At 44.1% G+C, this 22,296-nt stretch overlaps 1 protein-coding gene across 4 annotated transcripts in view; it reads left to right on the top strand.

Annotated features, from left to right (window-relative positions):
- The window catches only part of LOC103190346 (complement C1s-B subcomponent), a gene marked incomplete in the record, with an annotated part of 32,022 nt that extends 17,131 nt beyond the window's left edge, over nucleotides 1–14,891 (top strand). Inside the window, 5 exon segments of one of the 4 annotated variants that reach the window (XM_042340675.1) lie at nucleotides 3,981–4,158; nucleotides 6,462–6,587; nucleotides 9,774–9,908; nucleotides 10,868–10,933; nucleotides 14,021–14,891. In XM_042340675.1, the coding sequence (XP_042196609.1) occupies nucleotides 3,981–4,158; nucleotides 6,462–6,587; nucleotides 9,774–9,908; nucleotides 10,868–10,933; nucleotides 14,021–14,799 (1,284 nt within the window). 4 annotated transcript variants of the gene reach the window in all.
- Nucleotides 14,892–22,296: the final 7,405 nt, after the last annotated feature.

Genomic DNA, 22,296 nt, shown 5'->3' with positions numbered 1-22,296 from the left:
CACTCTATCACACTCTCATACTCTCACTATCACACTCTCTCTATCACACACTCATACTCTGTCACACTCTATCACACTCTCTCTATCACACTCATACTCTCTCTATCGCACTCTCACATTCTCTCTATCACACGCTCTCTTCCACACTCTCACTATCGCACTCTCACTATCACACTCTCTCTGTCACACTCTCTCTGTCACACTCTCTCTGTCACACTCTCTCTGTCACACTCTCTCTATCACTATCACACTCTCACACTCTCTCCATCACAATCTCTCTATCACACTCTCACACTCTCTCTATCACACTCTCACACTCTCTCTATCACACTCTCTCTATCACACTCTCACACTCTCTCTCACACTCTCACACTCTCTATCACTCTCACACTCTCTATCACTCTCACACTCTCTCTATCACACTCTCTCTATCACTATCACACTCTCTCTATCACACTCTCTCTATCACACTCTCATACTCTCTCTATTGCACTCTCACACTCTCTCTATCACACTCTCTCTATCACACTCTCATACTCTCTCTATCACACTCTCACACTCTCTCTATCACACTCATACTCTCTCTATCGCACTCTCATACTCTCTCTATCGCACTCTCATACTCTCTCTATCGCACTCTCACACTCTCTCTATCGCACTTTCATACTCTATCAGACTCTCATACTCTCTCTATCGCACTCTCACACTCTCTCTATTTCACTCTCTCTATCACACTCCCACACTCTCACTATCACACTCTCTCTATCCCACTCTCTCTATCCCACTCTCATATTCTCTCTATTTCACTCTCTCTATTTCACTCTCTCTATCACACCCTCATACTCTCTCTATCACACTCTCACTATCATCCTCTCTCTATCACACTCTCACACTCTCACTATCACACTCTCACAGTCTCACTATCACACACTCATACTCTCTCTATCACACAATCTATCACACTCTCTATCACACTCTCACACTCACTGTCACACTCTCTCTTTCACACTCACTATCACACTCTCATACTCTCTATCACACTCACACTTTCACTATCACACTCTATCACACACTCTATCACACATTCCCTATCACACTCTCTCTATCACACTCTCTCTATCACACTCTCTCTATCACACTCTCTCTATCACACTCTCTCTATCACACTCTCTCTATCACACTTTCATACTCTATCACACTCACACTTTCTCTATCGCACTCTCATACTCTCTATCGCACTCTCATACTGTTTTTATCGCACTCTCATACTCTCTCTATCGCACTCTCACACTCTCTCTATCGCACTCTCATACTCTCTCTATCGCACTCTCACACTCTCTCCATCACACTCTCACTCTCTATCACACTCTCATACTCTCACTATCACACTCTCTCTGTCACACACTCATACTCTGTTACACTCTCTATCACACTCTCTCTATCACACTCTCTCTATCACACTCTCTCTATCACACTCTCATAATCTCTCTATCGAACTCTCACACTCTCTCTTCCACACTCTCACTATCACACTCTCACTGTCACACTCTCTGTCACACTCTCTCTATCACACTCTCTCTATCACACTCTCTCTATCACACTCTCTCTATCACACTCTCTCTATCACACTCTCTCTATCACACTCTCTCTATCACACTCTCTCTATCACACTCTCTCTATCACACTCTCATAATCTCTCTATCGCACTCTCACACTCTCTCTTCCACACTCTCTCTATCGTTCTCACAGTCTCACTATCGCATTCTCTCTATCACACTCTCACACTCTCTATCACACTCTCTCTATCGCACTCTCACACTCTCTGCATCACACTCTCACACTCTCACACTTTCATACTCTCACTATCACACTCTCTCTATCACACACTCATACTCTGTCACACTCTATCACTCTCACAGTCTCACTATCGCATTCTCATACTCTCTATCGCACTCTCACACTCTCTCTATCGCACTCTCACACTCTCTATCGCACTCTCACACTCTCTCCATTACACTCTCACACTCTATCACACTCTCATACTCTCACTATCACACTCTCTCTATCACACACTCATACTCTGTCACACTCTCTATCACACTCTCTCTATCACAGTCTCTCTATCACACTCATACTCTCTCTATCGCACTCTCACATTCTCTCTATCACACGCTCTCTTCCACACTCTCACTATCGCACTCTCACTATCACACTCTCTGTCACACTCTCTCTGTCACACTCTCTCTGTCACACTCTCTCTGTCACACTCTCTCTATCACTATCACACTCTCACACTCTCTCCATCACAATCTCTCTATCACACTCTCACAGTCTCTCTATCACCTCTCACAATCTCTCTGTCACACTCTCTCTGTCACACTCTCACACTCTTTATCACACTCTCACACTCACTCTCACACTCACACTCTCTCTATCACACTCTCTCTATCACACTCTCTCTATCACACTCTCTCTATCACACTCTCATACTCTCTCTATCGCACTCTCATACTCTCTCTATTGCACTCTCACACTCTCTCTATCACACTCTCTCTATCACACTCTCATACTCTCTCTATCACACTCTCACACTCTCTCTATCACACTCATACTCTCTCTATCGCACTCTCACATTCTCTCTATCACACGCTCTCTTCCACACTCTCACTATCGCACTCTCACTATCACACTCTCTCTGTCACACTCTCTCTGTCACACTCTCTCTGTCACACTCTCTCTGTCACACTCTCTCTGTCACACTCTCTCTGTCACACTCTCTCTGTCACACTCTCTCTATCACTGTCACACTCTCACACTCTCTCCATCACAATCTCTCTATCACACTCTCACAGTCTCTCTATCACCTCTCACACTCTCTCTGTCACACTCTCTCTGTCACACTCTCACACTCTTTATCACACTCTCACACTCACTATCACACTCACACTCTCTCTATCACACTCTCTCTATCACACTCTCTCTATCACACTCTCTCTATCACACTCTCATACTCTCTCTATCGCACTCTCATACTCTCTCTATTGCACTCTCACACACTCTCTATCACACTCTCTCTATCACACTCTCTATCACACTCTCATACTCTCTCTATCACACTCTCACACTCTCTCTATCACACTCATACTCTCTCTATCGCACTCTCATACTCTCTCTATCGCACTCTCATACTCTCTCTATCGCACTCTCACACTCTCTCTATCACACTCTCACACTCTCTCTATCGCACTCTCATACTCTATCACACTCTCATACTCTCTCTATCGCACTCTCACAATCTCTCTGTTTCACACTCTCTATCACACTCCCACACTCTCACTATCACACTCTCTCTATCCCACTCTCTCTATCCCACTCTCATATTCTCTCTATTTCACTCTCTCTATTTCACTCTCTCTATCACACCCTCATACTCTCTCTATCACACTCTCACTATCATCCTCTCTCTATCATACTCTCACACTCTCACTATCACACTCTCACCCTCTCACTATCACACTCTCTTTATCACATTTTCACTAGCACACTCTCATACTCTCTATCACACTCTCTATCACGATCACACTCTCTCTATCACACTCTCATACTCTCTCTATCACACTCTCATACTCTCTCTATTACACTCTCATACTCTCTCTATCACACTCTCATACTCTCTCTATCATACACTCTCTTTATCACTCTGACACTCACTCTCTCCATCACAATCTCTCTATTGCACTCACATACTCTCTATTTGTCTTACATGTTCACACACTATCTTGCACACTCACACACTCGCTCACTCTCACACTGTCTCCGTCACACACTCTTTGTTTCCCACTTTCTCAACTACCCTCTCATTCTTACACTCCCCCTCTCTCACAAATCCTGTCTCACATATACTCTCTCTCTATCTCACACACACTCTCCCTCACAGACATTTTCTCTCAGCACTCACTCTCTTGCTCTCTCTCATTAAGATCTTCGCAGACCGTCACAGACTTGGCAGATTTTGTGGAAATGGCACATCTGTTCGCTTCCACTCCCCCAACACAGGGAGAGGAGGGTCGGACAGCTCTGAGCTTAGAATTCAAGCTCACTTTACCACCTCCCATCCGGACTCCCGACGAGGATTTGTTTTATATTACCAAGCTGTCGGTAAGAATTTCCAATGCTCAAGTCAACCCCAACCGATTAGCCACAACCTTCTCACTCTCTCACTGTGTCTCTCACTCTCACTCTCTTACTCTCGTTGTGTCTCTCTCACACACAATTTCTCTCCCTCACACACTCTGTCACACACTATTTCTCTTACTGTCTTTCACACTTTCACACATTCTCTCACGCGCTCTCAAATTATTATTCTCACTCACTCTCTCCCTTGCACACACTCTCACTCTCTTACACACTCTCACACACCCTTTCTCTCACACACCCTTTCTCTCTCACACTCTCTCTCTCCACACTCTCTCTCAAACACTTCATCTCTCACACACTCTATTACTTACCCTCCCATTCTCTTTTCTTACTCGTACTCTCACTGTAATTCACTCTCATCCCCTCTCTGTTTCACGTAATTGAATAGATATTTTTTTTCCTTTTCCTTATAATGGAAAAATGTGCATTGGGGAAAAGTAGAGTAGCTGTTAGCTCTCTCAAAGAGCTGACACAGACACGATGGGTTGAATGGCCTACATCAGTGCTGAAGGATTCTATGAACAACAATAACAGCAACAAATTCCCTTTATAAAGTTTACAGTGCCCGCAGTCCCCACTTCATCCAATGCCTTATATCTGACTGTACTAGGACATACATGACATCTGGGAAACAAAACTTGCACCAGTGGTTTAATGACACAAAAGAAACATTAATTTTTATAAGGAAGCTAATGTTGTTTACAACAGTCTTCTCTGAACTCCCCTTCTCCTTCCAGCATCCATTCTATATACTATATGCATTCATTAAGTGGTGCCTAATTAGCACTTAGGGCTGGAACAATTCTGGTTGGAGTCCAGTCCTCGTTAGCTGCCTTGTGGAATTCTGTAGTACTGTGGTTAGAGCACTCACCTCACAAGCGAGAGGACTTGGATTGGATTCAGAGCAGAGTGGAAGCTCACTCCACACACATCTGTTTCTCTAGCAGTGAAGTAGCAACCCAATTGCTAGTTGATTGGTGGATGGCTTTACGGTAATAACCCCCAAAAAATCCACGACTGTTTGTGGGACACTGCTCTCATTTCGCCTACAAAATACACAGTCACTACACTTTGAGAAAGACATTTTGAAAATGAGATAAGGCACTATTTCAAATTCAAGGATTATTATAATTATAAATTGTGTGCCAATATAGGAACCGGACTAGGCCATTCTGCCCTCTCTCACACATACGCTTTTTTTCACACACAATCTCTCACTCTCACACATGCGCTCTCAAACTCCAAATACCAGCCTTTACCCCATATCCCTTAATAACCTGACCTCTCTCACATGCGCTCTCACACTCTCTCTCACACTTTCTATCTCTCATACTCCCACTCTCTCTCACACTCAGATTTACACACTCACATGGTCTCTCTCTCTCACACACTTTCTCATACACACACTCTCATACACTCTCTCTCATCCACATTTTTATTTCATACTCTCACACTATATCACACACACTTTCTCACACACTCTCTCTCAAACACACACTCTCACACGCACACATATTCTCTCACATACTCTCATACATACACACTCACACACACGCACTCTCTCCCACACACTCTCTTTCACACACATATACCCTCTCTCACTTTCTCTCACGCTAACCGTCTCTTATTCTCTCTCACGCAACTGTCTCAATCTATTTCTCATAAATAAACTCTTATCTCACATATACATACATTGTACCAGTCACAATCTCTCACACACACTCTTACACATATGCACTCTCTCTCTCACGCATACTCTTTTTTCACACAATCTCTCACTCTCATGTGCTCTCTCTCAATGTTACTCTCACACACTCACTCAGCCACACTTTCGCACACACACTGTCTCACACCTGCTCCCTCGCACACACTCTCATACACACACTCTCACATAGAAACTATCTCACACACTGTCTCACACACATATTCTTTCTCTCACACTCTCTCCCTATCACTTTCTCTCACACTAAATCTCTCATTCTCTCACAAACGCTCTCTCAATCTCTCACAAATTCTCACTCTCTTTCATATATACACACATTCTATCACACACAATGTCTCACACACACTCTCTCACACACACTCTCTACCTTACACAGTCTCTCTCCCTTTCTTGTACATGCTCTCTCTCAATCTCTCTAAATCTCACTTTCTCACACGCACTTTCTCTCACAAACTATTTCACACATTCCCTCATGCATACTTTTTCACTCTCTCACACATACTCTCTCACAGACGCACATACACACTCTCTCTTTCCTCAGATATTGATGAATGCGCAGCTGTGAGTGAATCTCCTTGTGATCACCATTGTCACAATTATATTGGTGGATTTGTTTGTCGGTGTCAGCATGGTTACCACCTTCTTCCGGACGCCAGAACATGTGACGGTAAAACACAATGTTAATGCAACAAAAACAACTTGCATTTCTATAGTGCAAGGCAGCATCTCAGAGGGCTTAATAATACATGTTTAATTCTCAGGCAAGTTTCCTTATGACACACACACAACTTTGTTTACCTAGCAGTAGATAAGAACCCCGATGTTTATTGATTGGCGGATTGCTTTTCTGGTGTTAACAATCCGTTGCAGGGGTAATACTCCATAAAGAAGGAATCAGTAAATAAAATAAAAAATTTGGTCAGTCCATCCACAAATGTTTGTGGGACACTGCTCTGTGCAATTGGCTGCTGTGTTTCTCCCACAAAAATGCAACGTTAATTTACTTTACAGTACATTCTGTGAAGCACATTTAGACGTTAAGATGACCTGATCAAGTGGTATATAAATTGCAAAGATAATTATTGTTAATTACCACAATTTAATAATTATTTAATAACATGATTGCTGGTAGGAGCATCAGCTCCTCACCGAGCACACAAGGTGGGACAGGAAACACTCAATAACGTTAAACCTGTTAAAGCAGCCTCAGCTTTTCACTAGCCACCTGGCTTCTCTGTTAGTCCTTTAACAACAATAATCATCTTTGCATTTGATACAGCATCTTATGATAACATTGCCACATTTTAAAGCGCTTCACAAGATACACTATAACATGCCATAACTGTGTGCTATTATGCGAAACACGGCAGCCAATTGGGCACAGTGACGGCCCTTAAACAGCTGTGCTGCGAACAAGAAATTTTAATAATAATCCTTTCATTTGATGCAGGCCTTGCACTTCCTACCACACCTTATCACATCTACGAGGTGTCTCAAAGCGCATTGCAGAATATATTGTAAAGGGTAGTGACTGTATATTTTGTGGGCAAAACGTGGCAGTGAATTGCGCACTGTGAAGTCCCACAAACAGCCATGTGAGTGACCAAATTATTATTATTATTATTATTATTGAGGGATTATTGTGGATGACTTCTTTGGAGGAGAAAACATAACCTTACTGATAATAACAATTACAGTAACAATAACAACAACATTTGTCATTGTTGATGAACCGCTCTTAAAAAAAGCATCCGGGATACGAGGCTTTATGAATAGGGCATAGAATACACAAGTCAGGAAGTTATAGTAAACCTTTATAAACACTGGTTAGGCCTCAGCTCGAGACTGGGTTCAGTTCTGGGCCCCACACTTTAAGAAGGATGTCAAGGCATTGGAGAGGGTGCAAAGGAGATTTCCCAGGATGGTACCAGGAATGAGGGACTTCAGTTATCAGGAGAGGCGAGAGTAGCGAGAGTTATTCTCCTTGGAGCAGAGAAGTTTCAGAGGAGACTTAATAGAAGTTTTCAAAATTATGAGGGGATTTGATACGGTGAACACGGAGAAACTATTCCCACTGGCAGGAGGGTCGGTAACCGATTTAAAATAGTTGTTAAAAGAAACAGAGGGGAGGTGAGGATATTTCTTTTATACAGCGAGTTGCTCAGGTCTAAAAAGCATTGCCTGAAAGGGTGGAGGAAGCCTATTCAATCATGGTCTCCTTATGTGTTGTATATTTCTATGATTATATGATTTGGTATAGTAGCTTATTGTTTCATCGAGAAGTCTCACATTTTAGGGAATTGTCGACCAAGGACAGTAGGAGAGAGAGAAAATGTCTTCTTTTTTCCAATAATGCCATAGGAGATCTTTAACGTACTCCATAGACCTTATTATTAAGTACATTATTCCATAGCACATTATTCTTTTACAAATATGTATCCAATGCGTTCTTGAAAGTTATTACCGATTCTGCTTCCGCCACCCTTTCAGGCAATATATTCCAGACCATAGCAACTCTCTGGATAAAAAACATGTTTCCATATCTCTCCTCTAGTTCTTCCACCAATTATCTTGAATCTGTGTCCTATGGTTACTGCCAGAGGAAATAGTTTCTCCCAAACTACTTCATCAAAATCCATCATAATTTTGAACACCTCTATTGAATGTCTACTCAAGTTCCTCTGCTCCAAGGAGAACAATCCTAGCTCTCTAGTCTCTCAACTGGTATCATTCTTGTAAATCTCTTCTGCACCCTCTCCAAGGGCTTGACATCTTCCCGAAAGTGTTTTGCTCAGAATTAGGCACAATACGCCAGCTGAGACCTAACTAGACATTTGTAAAGGTTCAAAATAATTTCCTTGTCTTATATGTTATGTCTCTGTTTATAAAGGATATGCTTTTTTCCAGCTTTCCATCTTGTTCTGCCACCTTCAAAGATTTGTGTGTGTGATCTCCCAGGTCTCTGCTTCCCTTTTCAAATTACATCAATGACCTTATATTATTGCCTCTCATCATTCCTCCTCCCAAAATGCATCACTTCACAATTATCTGAGTTAAATTTCATCTGCCGCGTGTCTGCCCGTTTCATCCGCCTGTCTATGTCCTCCTATTATCCTCTCCATTGTGTACTACATTTCCAAGTTTTGTGGATAAACACATCAATGTGGTTGTAATATTGACATCATGATGGTAGTCATAATAATAATCCTTGCATGTGATATAGTGCCTTATCACATTTCTGAGGCATTTCAGAGCACTTCACAGAATACACTGTTAACTGTGTTTTGTGAGCGAAATGCGGCAGCCAATTGCACAAAGCACTGTCCCACTAACAGTTCGGGATTGAGTGACCAAATTATTATTAGTATTATTATTTTATCCGCTGATCGACTAACAAGCAGGTTCCTACTTACTGCTAGGTAAAGAGAGGTGTGTGGAGAAAGGAAACTTGCCTACGATTTTGCACTGCCCGAGAACTGAACCCAAGTCATAGGATCATAGAATCATAAACAGCACAGAATGAGGCCATTCGTCCCATCAACTCTTTGGAAGAGCAGTCCAAATTAATCTTGTTTCCCTGCACTCTCCCTATAGCCCTGAAAATTTGTCCACCCCAAATATCTATCTACTTCTCTCTTGTTATTGAATCGGCTTCCTCCAAACAATGCATTCCAGATCCAAACAAATCATTGTGTGAAAAACAAATCTACTCATCGCCTCTGGTTCTTTTGAAAACTAGTCCTACCAATTGCTTGGTTGGTGCTCCAGCCACTGAACTATGGGACCCAACAAGTTAAGACAGGGTTGAGTTATTTGCATTTTATTGAACAACAACATGATAAATATTTTACAGTGGTTGACTGCGGAAGCCCGAGCTCCATAGAAAACGGACAGTTCACCTTCCTCACAGAGCCTGGCACATGGTGGAAATCTCGCATCACATTCACATGTGACTCAGAATACTATTCTCTGTCCAGTCCAGAGAATGGTGAGGAGGGCCGGGGGCCGGGGCTGGGGAATGAGTGCCGGGGGCTCAGGGCTGGGGAATGAGGGCCAGGGGCTGGGGGCTGGGGAATGAGGGCCGGGGGCTGGGGAATGAGGGCCAGGGCTGGGAAATGAGGGCTGGGGGTTGGTGGGGAGGGTGGGCAGGGGTGAGGAACTGTGGTCAGTAATGAGTGTTACTAACGCCACGCCTTTCACCCAAGAGTAACAACAACAAAATACAATTGTATAGCACCGTTCATGTCAGGAGGACGTCCCAAAACACTGGGCAGTAAGGAATTTGGACATGAGCTGGAGGTTGGGATCAGGAGAGCTGGACGGCAGGGAGGGTAGTGATAGGAGAGTGAACGAAGGTGCGTCGAAGAATACATCTCAAAGTGATTCACAGGACTCAATGTAAAGTGTAGTGACTGTGTGTTTAATGTGGCAGCCCCCAGTTGCGCACAGAAATATCCCCTCAAGCAGCTGTGAAGCAAGCAGTTTTATCTGTCGGGGCGCGACTCCGGGAGAGAGAGAGAGAGAGAGGTAGACTGAAAGGGAAAGAGAAAGTGGGGGAGAGAGAGAGGAAGATTGTGAACAAGTGAGACTGAGAGCAAGAGAGACTGAGAGTGAGTGAGACTGAGAGCGATAGATTGAGAGAGAGAGAAACTCTCCCATCCTTCCCCACCCCCCAACCGCGGGAGATCTTTAACATATGCCCTGAACAAGGCACAGAGGGAAGTGAAGCTTAACATCTCACCTGACGGATGGTGTCTCTGACAATGTATCGCTCTCTCTCTCGCTCTCTCTCTCTCTCTCTCTCACATATACTCTCTCGCACTCTCTGTTTCTCTATGTCTCTGTCCATGTCTCGGACTGTGTCTCTCTGTCTCTCTGTCTCTGCCCCCAGTCCTGCGCTGGAGTGTCAGCCTGGTCTGAGAGCTCACTGTTCTTTACCTGTCACAGGAATGTACGAGTGCAAAGCAAATGGCAAATGGATGAACCAGGAACGAGGTGATAGACTTCCTACCTGTGAGCCAAGTGAGATGTCTCCACCATTCTCTATATCTCTCCCTCCATATCTCTCCTCCACCTCTCTCTCCACTTCTCTCCATCTCTTCCTCTATATCTCGCTCCATATCTCCCCATCTATAGAAATAGTAATAATAATCTTTGCATCTAATATAGCGCTTTTCACGTCTTCTCGACGTCTCAAAGCACTTCACAGAATATACTGTAAAGTGAATTGACCGTATATTTGTGGGTGAAACGCGACATCTCTCCCTATATCTATCCTCTGCTTCGCTCTTCTCTTTCTGTGTCAGCTCTTTGGTTTGCTGCACTTGTCCATTGTATATTTGTGGATGAATCTATCTACATCTCTCTCATCATCTCCCTCCAACTCTGTATCTCTCTCTCTCCATCTTTCAATATCTCTCTCCATAACTATACATCTGCATCTGTCTCTCCACCTCTGTCCACCTCTCTTTCTCTCCATATCCTTCTCTCCATATCTCTCCCTCTCCACCTCTCTCTATCCACCTCTCTCCATCTCTCTCCCTATGTCTCTCTCTTCACCTCTTTCTCTTTGTGGAGCCCTGTAGCTCAGTGGTTAGAGCACTCGCTTTGCAAGTGAGAGACCTGGGTTCAATTCCAGGCAGAGGGCGAAACCTTGGTCAAGTTTACTTAATCCTCACAGAGCCTAATAATAATCCCTCCAAAAAACCCAAAACAATAATAAATTGGTCATTTTCAATCTACAACTGTTTGTGGGACATTGCTGTGCGCAATTGACTGCCGCTTTCGCCCACAAATATACAGTCAATTCACTTTACAGTGTGTTCTGTAAAGAGCTTAGGGACATCCTCCCGACGTGAAAAGCGCTATATCAAATGCAAGGATTATTATTATTATTCTCCACCTCTCTCCCCATCTCTCTACTTCTGTCTCCATTCTTCTCTCTCCATCCATCTCTCTCTTTGTCCAACTATCTCTCCTCTCTCACACTGTTAAGCTCTCTTGCTCCAAACATCTCCATCCATCTCCAACTTTCCATTGCTCCCATTCTCTTTTATTCTCTGGAGTCCTGTAGCTCAGTGGTTAGAGCACTCGCTTTGCAAGCGAGAGACCTGAGTTCATTTCCAGGCAGAGGGCGAAACCTTGACCAAGTTTCCTTACTCCACACAGAGCCTAATAATAATCCCTCCAAAACAAAACAATAATAAATTGGTCATTTTCAATCTACGACTGTTTGTGGGACATTGCTGTGCGCAATTGGCTGCCGCGTTTGCCCACAGATATACAGTCAATTCACTTTACAGTGTGTTCTGTGAAGCGCTTTGGGATGTCCTCCCGACGTGAAAAGCGCTATATCAAGTGCAAGGATTATTATTATTATTTTATTCTCACGCTCTCTTTTCCTCACTCTCTCTATTTGTGTCTCACTTTCGCTCCATCCATCTTCTTTCCATCTTTCCATCTCTTTACTTCTCTCCCACTCTCACCTCTTTCTCTTTCCGTTTTTCTCTCTCACACACTATATGCTACTCTCCCTCTCACTGTCCCTAGTCCTCTCTCTCTCTATTTCTCGCTCCCTCCCATTCTCTGTCTCTATTTGTCTCGCTCCCTTTCAATCTATCTCTATTTGTCTCACTCCTTCTCGCACTCCCTGTCCGCTCACTCTCTTTCACTCTCTCTCCATTTATCTCTCTCTCTCTAATACTCAATTCTCTCTCCCTCTGTCTCTATTTGTATCTCCGACTCTCGCACATTCTACCCCATCGCTCCCTCTAAATTTGTTTTTATTTTTCACTGTCTTCCTCCCATTGTGTCTCTATTTGTCTCTCTCCGTCACACTGGCTCCATTAGTCTCTTTCCCTCTCCCTCTATCTCCCGCTCACTCTGTCTCTTTTCATCGCTCATACACACACACATTCTTTCCCTTTCACATATGCTGTGTCTCCCTCTTACTCTGTCTCTAACTCTCTCTTGCTGTCTCCTTCTGTCACACTATCTGCTACTCACTCTCACTATGTCCATTTCTCACTCAATTTCTCTCTCTTCCTCTCATTCTTTCTCTCATGCCTCTCGCCCTCTCAAACTCTTTCTCCCCTCACGCACATTCTCTCCATCTCAATCTGCCTCCCTGTCTCTCGTTGCCTCTCTCCCTTTTTCTCCCTCTCATTCCATCTCTATTTCTCCATCTTACAACTACAACAACAACAAGATTCCATTTATAGGGCGCCTTTCACGTCGGGAGGACGTCCCAAGGCGCTGTACAGTTGGGTCAGGACCCGAGCATTGGGGGGAAATGGTCAGGGTGAGGGGGGGAAGGGAGGGAGCGAGGAGGGGGGAATGGTCAGGGTGAGGGGAGGGAAGGGAGGGAGCGAGAAGGGGGTAGAGAGTCAAGAGGGGAGCTGAAGGCTGAAGGTCAAAGAGAAAGGTCTTGAGACCGGCCTTGAAGGAGGAAAGGGAGGAGGCGGTGAAGGCACTGGGGATAGAGTTCCAGAGCCTCGGGGCTGAGAGGCTGAAGGCCACTGATGGTCGGGCGATTGGGGCGGGGGATGTGGGGCCGACCGGAGCCAGAGGGATGGAGGGTACGGGGTGTACGTGGGGGGATAGTAGGTCGGAGAGGTAGGAGGGAGCGAGGCCGTGAATGGCCTTGTGGGTGAGGATGAGCATCTTGAAATCGATCCTCTGGGGGATGGGGAGCCAGTGGAGGCGAGTGAGGGCGAGGGTGAGGGTGAGGGCGAGGGCGAGGGTGGGAGTGATGTGGTCCCGAAGCCTGGTGTGGGACAGTACACGAGCTGCAGAGTTCTGAAAAGTACCTTACACAGTACCTCACACACCCTCTCTCTCACACACCCTCTCACTCTTTTCCTCTCACAAGCTTTCTCTCATCCTTTCTCATTCTCTCCCTTTGGCCCTCTCCCCCTCCCCCTCTCTCTCCTTCTCTCCCTGTCACACTGTCTCTCACACGAGGTTGTCAATGTTGCCTACAACAGTCTCTCTTTGTCTGTCTCTGTCTCCATGGCCTCAGTCTTTTTCCCAGTCTCCCTTTAAATCTCTCTTTCTCTCTCTCTTACAGTCTCTCTCCCTTTCTCTCTCGCCCTGTCACAGTATGTGGGCTGCCCCGCTCACCCCCAGCCCTGGTACAGAGGATAGTGGGAGGTTCCCCGGCTGCCCGTGGCTCCTTCCCATGGCACGTGCATTTGCAGACGGTGGTGTGCGGGGGGGCTCTGCTGACTGACCTCTGGCTGCTCACAAGCGCTGCATGTGTGGAGCCGGCGGCAGTGGTCCGTGTGTGGGCTGGCGGCGTGGAGCAGAGCCGGTGGGAAGAGTGGACCATGGCAGAATCGGCACAGATACACATCCACCCGGGATTCTCCCGCTCGGCGGGTCTTAGCCAGCGGCATGGCTTCCAACACGACTTGGCCCTCGTGCGGCTCCGTAACCGGCTGCCAATAGGCCCCTTCCTCTCCCCCGTCTGCCTGCCCGGCCGGGACCCTCGCTTTGCCCTCGCTCCAGGCCGTGTAGGTTTTGTGCCAGGATTTGGCGAGACAGATCAATGGGCGGAGAGCGAGAGGCTGATGTTCACTGCTGTCCCTGTGGTGGGCAGCGAGGTGTGCTCCCAGAGAGCTGCTGGCCAGCAGATCCCAGCCCTGACCAAAAACATGCTCTGTGCTGGCCCAGAGCCGGGGCGTGGTGGGGGTGACACCTGTCAGGGGGACGGCGGGGGAGCATATGTCTTCCAGGACCCTCAGCAAATAGGACGGTTCTACGTGGCGGGAGTGGTTTCCTGGGGCTTTGAATGTGGGTCTTACAGCGTCTACACAGACGTCAGCAAGTACCTGGACTGGATTGAAGATATCATGAGTGGTAACGAGACGGAGATTTAGACTCTGAGGCAGGAGGTTTTGAGTTTGAGACCATAACATAGACAAATAGGAACCGGAGCAGGCTATTCAGACCGTCAAGCCTGTTCCACCATTTTACAAGATCATGGTTCATCTGTACCTCAACTCCAATTATCTGTCCTTGCCCCATATCCCTTGACAGCCTGATATATCAAATATCTATCCACCTCATTTGGATAATGTTAATGGATCTAACAGCCATGGCCTTTTGGAGGAGAGAATTCCAGATTTCCACTTCCCTTTGAGTGAAAAATGTACCGTCAATTCACTTTACAGTATATTAAATGAAGCATTGACTTCTTTCCCAACTTTTCCTTCCACATCCACTCTGCCACCCACGTCCATGGCTACCCACTTGATCTGATGATTACCGGGGGCCTCAGTATCTTGTACCTCACCGTCACTGACAAATCCATCTCAGATCATTACTTCACTGTCATTAACTCCTCAATCCCTCTCCCCATCGACACCCAACACACCGCCATCTCCAACTGTCCTTGGAAAAAAATCTCCCCGCATACCCTTTCCACTGTCCTGGAGTCATCTGAACGCCATCCCCTCTTGACTTCCTCCCCCACTGACCTATCCTCAGTCACTCTTCTCCACAACTGAATCTCCACCGCTCTCGATCAACTTACCCCCTCACCTCCCGAACCCAGTCCTACTCATGGAAGCCAACCTGGTAAACCAGCCACATATGCTTCCTCAAGGCACAGGCGCATGCCAGTGAACGTAATTGGCTCAAATCTAATTTAAAGGTCCATCGGCAGAGCGGGCTGGACCAAAACCAACCTTACCACACCGCCCTCACCTCGCTAAGTCATCCTCCTGCTCCAAGATAGCCAGGCTCCCCTTCTCCAACAACAACTGGATCCTCCACCCACCCTCTCACGCCTCAGCCATCCTCTCCTCCAACTGAGAGGAAATGCTGGACTTCCTTGAAATAAAATCGAGAGGATCCGCTCCGATTTCTGCCCTCCCAACCGCTACACATCCTCATCTCCCCCATACACCCACTCCCTACCCATCCCTCTCTCCACACCATTGAACCTGTCTTCCCCTCCTCCCTCAACACCATTTTGACCCACATGAAACTCGCCACCTCAATCCCATCAGTACCCCTCTCCTTACCTCCCAGCTCCGTCTCCTTGCCCCTTTACTCACAGATCTCATCAACCACTCCCTATCCACTGGTACTGTTCCCATCCCCTTCATAACAGTCATCATAAGGAGTCCTGTAGCTCAGTGGTTAGAGCACTCACCTTGCTAGCGAGACACGTGGGTTCAATTCCAGACAGGGCGAAACCTTGGGCAAGTTTCCTTTCTCCACACACCTAATAATAATCCCTCGAAAACAAAACAATAATAAATTGGTCCTTTTCAATCCTTGACCTTGCCTTCAAAACCCTCAACGACCATGCTCCTTCCTATCTCTGTGACCTGCTAACTTGATCTCAACTTGCCTGCTCCCTCTACTCAGCAGGCCTGTTCCATGTTCCACAAATGGCCTGCCCCATCATTGGCGGCCGGGCCTTCAGCATCTCATTCCCCATCTTTTGTAACTCAATCCCACAGTTGCTTCGCCTCTCCTATAATAATAATAATAATAATAATCCTTGCATTTTGATATAGCGCTTTTCACGTCGGGAGGACGTCCCAAAGCGCTTCACAGAACACACTGTAAAGTGAATTGACTGTATATTTGTGGGCGAACGCGGCAGCCAATTGCGCACAGCAATGTCCCACAAACAGTCGTAGATTGAAAATGACCAATTTATTATTGTTTTTGGTTTTGGAGGATTATTATTAGGCTCTGTGTGGAGTAAGGAAACTTGCCCAAGGTTTCGCCCTCTGCCTGGAATTGAACTCAGGTCTCTCACTTGCAAAGCGAGTGCTCTAACCACTGAGCTACAGGACTCCACCCTCCTCCTCCTATACGGCACGTCTCATGATTCTCCTCTTGGATTGTGCCTTCGGTAACCCTCCTATCCTCCCTGCCCTCCATCACTCCTGACCACAATCCCCTGCTCGAGTCCAAATGCCTCACTGTCAAGTGCCAACGTGAAATGCGCTATAAAAGTGTAATTTGTTGTTATTGTTTTGCCAACCCGCACCTGATGCTCTCCTGAATTAAATGACAGGGAAGCATTGTTCAAGGGATAGAAATCACATTCTATTTCAAACACAGAATTGCCCAAGTGTAGGTTTATGCATGGAACTCAGTACTCAGTTTGCTTTCGATACTGTTAAGCATTGTCATGTGCTTAGCAAACTTCAGACACCCAACTGAGCCCCAAAACTGTCTTGACAGATTAGTTAGGGATGCGACTATTTTCTAAAATATTCTAAAAATTTGGGGTTGTCAAAAATTTTCTTACAATAAATATAGTGTTTCCAAAACAGGATACAATTATTGAATTAAATACTAATAATACTGGAGTTGTATTTCCAACTCAAATTACAGAGATAAATTTCCATTGGTGGCTATCCCTTGGGGGGAAAGGGGAGCATCATCAAGGTCCCCTTTGCTGTCTTGCCCATATTTGGTGCACAGGACAAAGTAAATCCAGTAAACAAATTGGGTGTATTATTGGAGGTCAACACTGCCAATGAAATTTGGTTTAGCGAGGTTCCCAATGCTTGGAAAGCTTCTCGTTCGATGTCCCATTTGGACCATCCTACCCATCAGGTAAATCGCTTATATGATTTACAGTAAATGGTTATGAATAATGCTTGCTCTCAGTGAACGAGCATTATTGTGTCTACATATGCAGGAATCAACTGTCCAGCATATTTGGACGCCCCCCAGTTGAATTCCAATTTAATGTTTTTATTGGAAACCACCCAGACTGGCTGATCTGTTATCAGTTGTGCCCTCTAATAATAACAAGCAGCCTGGCTGTAGAAGAAGCACACAAACCAGGCGTTTGAATAATTCTATTCCGACTTTCAGTTGCCAATCATGTGACTTTAGTGTCAGCTCAACTCTGTGGAAACATCGCTTCTCAATCAAGCAGATTGTCTCTGCTTTCTTCTCGCCAGATTCATGAAGCTTTTTAAAAAACAACAGCAGCAAGTTGCATTCATGTCTTGCTTTTCATGAGGGATAGTGTCTCCGAGCTATTATTATTCCATCAACTGAAGAATATGTGAATGCAGACTCAGCCTTGATTGATCATTTCTGCTGTGCTACCTCAGCATCAAAACCAATTCCATGACCCGTAATTCTAAGGAATAGAGAAACAAAGAGAAATATCCAAGTGTACAGTGACTAAAGATGTGTATCAGAAAATCAAAGTTCGATGTAATATTTTGAAAGCATGCATGTAACCTGAAAATAAACATTAAAATAAAAAGACAGCGGATCTTAAATGTTGGAGAACCACAACGAGGAAGCATGCATTTTTTCACCACATAAAGCAAGTTTTGTGCACAGTTGGAATGGAAAATGCCGACCTCACACTTCTTATACTCAAAGAATTGTGATTCCAGATGATGAAGGACAAATTATGCCTTTGAGAACTAGCATTTCCTCGGTGGAGATCTTGCCCAATGTCAATTGGTGTTATTGTTATTGCAAATTGTGAAATATAATCCAGTTTAACACAGGATTATTTGTTAACTTTGGTCATTACATGTTTACGTTTATCTGGATTGAACAAGAAAATCGTTAGTGAATGCTAACAAAGTATTGTATTTTATATTTATTGTCAATCACCATCTGCAGGTGTGAATTCTGTTTCCTTGCACTTATGAAAAATGGTTCAAGTAATAATGATAACAATCTTGGCATTTCTTATTGCACCTTGGGTAAGGGGCAGTGGTGAAGTGGGGCGTTCCTGGTCAGGGATATGGGGTAGCAATGATAGTCCAGAACTAATCTGCTATGTAGGTTGTGCAAATTGGGGAGGTTACTTACACTTTTGAGGGAATCCGTACATAACCAGTGTCAGAAGTAAGATAGCGATGATAATAATAATAATAATAATAATAATTCTTGCTCTTGATATAGTGCCTTATAACTTCATTGGGATGTCTCATTGCACTTTACAGAATATATTGTCAGGTGAAATAACTATATTTTGCAGGCGAATGTATATTTCAAAACTTATTTTTCCGCTTGCTTGCCTCAATTGTTGTTCCCGAGCCCAGTATTTTTGAAGAGCAAATGTGAGAAGCAACAACATCAACTTGCATAAACATACAACTCTTTAAGCCAGGTCGCGTCTCGGAGTGCTTAACAGAGGCGGAGTCTGACACCAAGCCAAGGGGAGAGTGATCTGCAAACATATGAACTGCCAATGAGATACACTTGCTCTGTGTGTGGAATGTGCTGAGATTAATATATCAACATTGTCATCATCTGGTGAAAAAAATCAATTGTAAGTTTAATTTCCAGCAGGAAAAATTAACCTCAGAGAAAAAATAATAAACTTCATCTGAAAAGATAATCTCCTTTGGTGGGTTACAACCCAAGGGGCTTTCTCTTCAACACAGAATCAAATGCACAGCCGGTTTCTGCCTTGTATACAATTACTGCAGATCTCCACACGCACTCATGATTTGAAAGTCATGTCCGAACACAGTGCACAGTCGTGATTCAATACAATTTGTCCTAATATGGCGTCTCACATGTCGTGAGGATAAAATAAATATCTTCACATCCTGACTAGGCTCCAAGGCAAGGAAAACAAGTGGGGAGGGTAAAGATTACCAAAATTGCAGTCAAACCGTTTTGAGGCGTCCCTGAAAGACAGTATGGAAGGAGCGAGTCAGAGGAAATCTGAGCTGGTGTTTCAGAGAACAGGGAAAGAATGGCAGAAATCCCAGACAGGGAGGGGTATAGGTGGGGGCCGCGGGGGAGTGGACTATTGAAGGGGATTGGGGATATGAAGCATGCCATCTTTTGTTGAGCCAAGGTTTTGGCTGGGTTGGAGGGGTTGAAGGAGATGGAGTAGGTAAGGCAAGGTAAGGCAGTGAGGGCATTTGAAGATGAGAATAAGGATGCTGAATTTAATTATGTGATTGTTTGATGTTGAGTTGTCATGAAAACAATCACAGATTGAATATCAGTTACAACAACCACCAATGAATGTGGGATTTGCCTCCATGCTAGACAAGTTTCACTGCAGTTTCATTGCATTAAATCATCATTTTTTTTCTGATAACATTTAATCAGATGGTGCCTTGCTCAAGTTTACGGTGGAACCAAGAAAATGTTGTGCGATAAAATTTATGATATTAATGTCATACTTAAACATGATTGATATCGGGAATCGCCACTTCAATGTAGTTACCCCCCTTTCCCCTCTCCAAAAAAATGTAACGCCCAAACAGGGTCTTGAAACTTGGACCCTCAGATTGCCGTCACTGTTTTAAAAGTCTGATTCTCTACCAACTGAGCTATTCGGGTTCCTCATCAATCATATTGCCTTTGTTCACTCAGAATGTTTTCAATCTGTATTGATTGCTAATCTGTATTTGATTCCCTCCAAATGGTCCCCTCGCTCACCTCGTTCAAAATCCATATGAATTCATTCCTCTTTGATCTAATTTAAGATGATCATTCCAAAGTCCAGCTCGATACCCAGACAGCAGTGTCAAGAGCTTTAAGCCATGTTAAATGATTTGATACTGCTTTAAGAGTGTTGGCTGAGAGAAGCCTCACTTGGTAACCTTGTTTCTGGAAGCATTAACCAACCAACGATTTGACAGAGAGCACCAGGGTCACTGAAATACTGGCTCTTTATAATAGTCCTGGTGTCTGTATAACAAGCCTGATATCTGTATAATAGGCCTGGTCTCCACGTAGTAGGCCTGTCTCTTTATAACTGGCCACATGTCCATCATCAGTTAGATGTGGGGATATTAGGTAAAGAATGTAGATATGTGAATAGCAAAATATGGTTTGTAACAAGGCTGAACAATATCTTTGTAGTTTCATTTCTTATGAAAAACAGTGGTTTGATTTTTGATGTGGGTTAACAATGGCTCTTCCACTTCTGCTCTGTTAGAAACAATCATTTTAAGAATGCAACTAAATACTGAGTGCACATATTGTCTTTTGTCTTTCTCTCCCACCCTTCTTAAACAGTAGTGTTATGTTTGCGATCAATGGGAACCGTTCCAGAATCCAGAGAATTTTGGAATATCACAAACAATGCATCCACTATCTATGAAGCCATCTCTTTTAAAACCCAAGGATACAGGCCATCAGATCCAGGAGATTTATCAGTTTTTAGTCCCATCATTTTCTCTAGGACTATTACCACATTGATATTAACTTCTTTAAGTTCCTCACTAACATTAATCTCTTGGTTCCCCACTATTTTTGATAAGTTTTTAAAATCTTCTAACATGAAGACAGAAGCAAAATATTTGTTTAGTGACTCAGCTATTTCTTTATAATTTCTCCTGTCTTTGCCTGTAAGGGACTCACATTTACTTTTTAACACACCTGCAAAAGCTCTTACGATCTATCTTTATATCTCTAGCTAGTTTACTCTGATATCCCATTTTCTCCCTCTTAATAAGTGTCTTGGTTATCGTTTGATGATCTCTAAAGCCCTCCCAATCCTCAGCTTTACAGCTCTTTTTGCAGTATTATAGACCTCTTCTTTTAATTTATACTTTCCTTAATTTCTCTGGTTAGCCATGGTTGAACAACTTTTCCTTTGGAATTTTTATTTCTCAAGGGAAAATGTTTCGCTGGGAGTTATCTGATATGTCTTTGAACGTTTGCCATTGCTTGTCTACCATCATATTTTTAATCTAATTTCCTAGACTATCTTAGCCAAATCGTCCCTAATACCTGCAAAGTTGGCTTTATTTAAGTTTAAGACCTTTGTTTTCAGACTTAACTACATCACTCTCAAATTTAATATTAATTTCCATCTGATTATGATCACTCTGCCCTAGAGGAGCCTTAACTTCAAGATTACTGATTAGACCTGCTTTGTTACACAACACAAGATAATAATAATAATAATAATAATAATCCTTGCATTTGATATAGTGCTTTTCACGTCGGGAGGACGTCCCAAAGCGCTTCACAGAACACACTGTAAAGTGAATTGACTGCATATTTGAGGGCGAACGCGGCAGCCAATTGCGCACAGCAATGTCCCACAAACAGTCGTGGATTGAAAATGACCAATTTATTATTGTTTTTGGTTTTGGAGGGATTATTATGAGGCTCTGTGTGGAGTAAGGAAACTTGCCCAAGGTTTCACCCTCTGCCTGGAATTGAACTCAGGTCTCTCGCTTGCAAAGCGAGTGCCCTAACCACTGAGTTACAGGACTCCACAAGATCTAGGATAACCTGTTCCCTGGTTGGTTCCTTAGCATACTGTTCTAGAAAACTATTTCTAATGCATTCCATAAACTCATCCTTTGATTTAGCTTTGCCAATTTGGTTTTCCCAGTCTAAGTGAAGATTAAAATTACTTTTTAGGTGTTTTCTGCACCTTGTTGTTTCTT

Source organism: Callorhinchus milii, unplaced genomic scaffold (genome assembly GCF_018977255.1).
Source record: "Callorhinchus milii isolate IMCB2004 unplaced genomic scaffold, IMCB_Cmil_1.0 Scaffold15, whole genome shotgun sequence".
Lineage (NCBI taxonomy): Eukaryota > Metazoa > Chordata > Chondrichthyes > Chimaeriformes > Callorhinchidae > Callorhinchus > Callorhinchus milii.
Note: the sequence above shows the minus strand (reverse complement) of the source record. Positions and strands in the feature narration are given on the sequence as shown.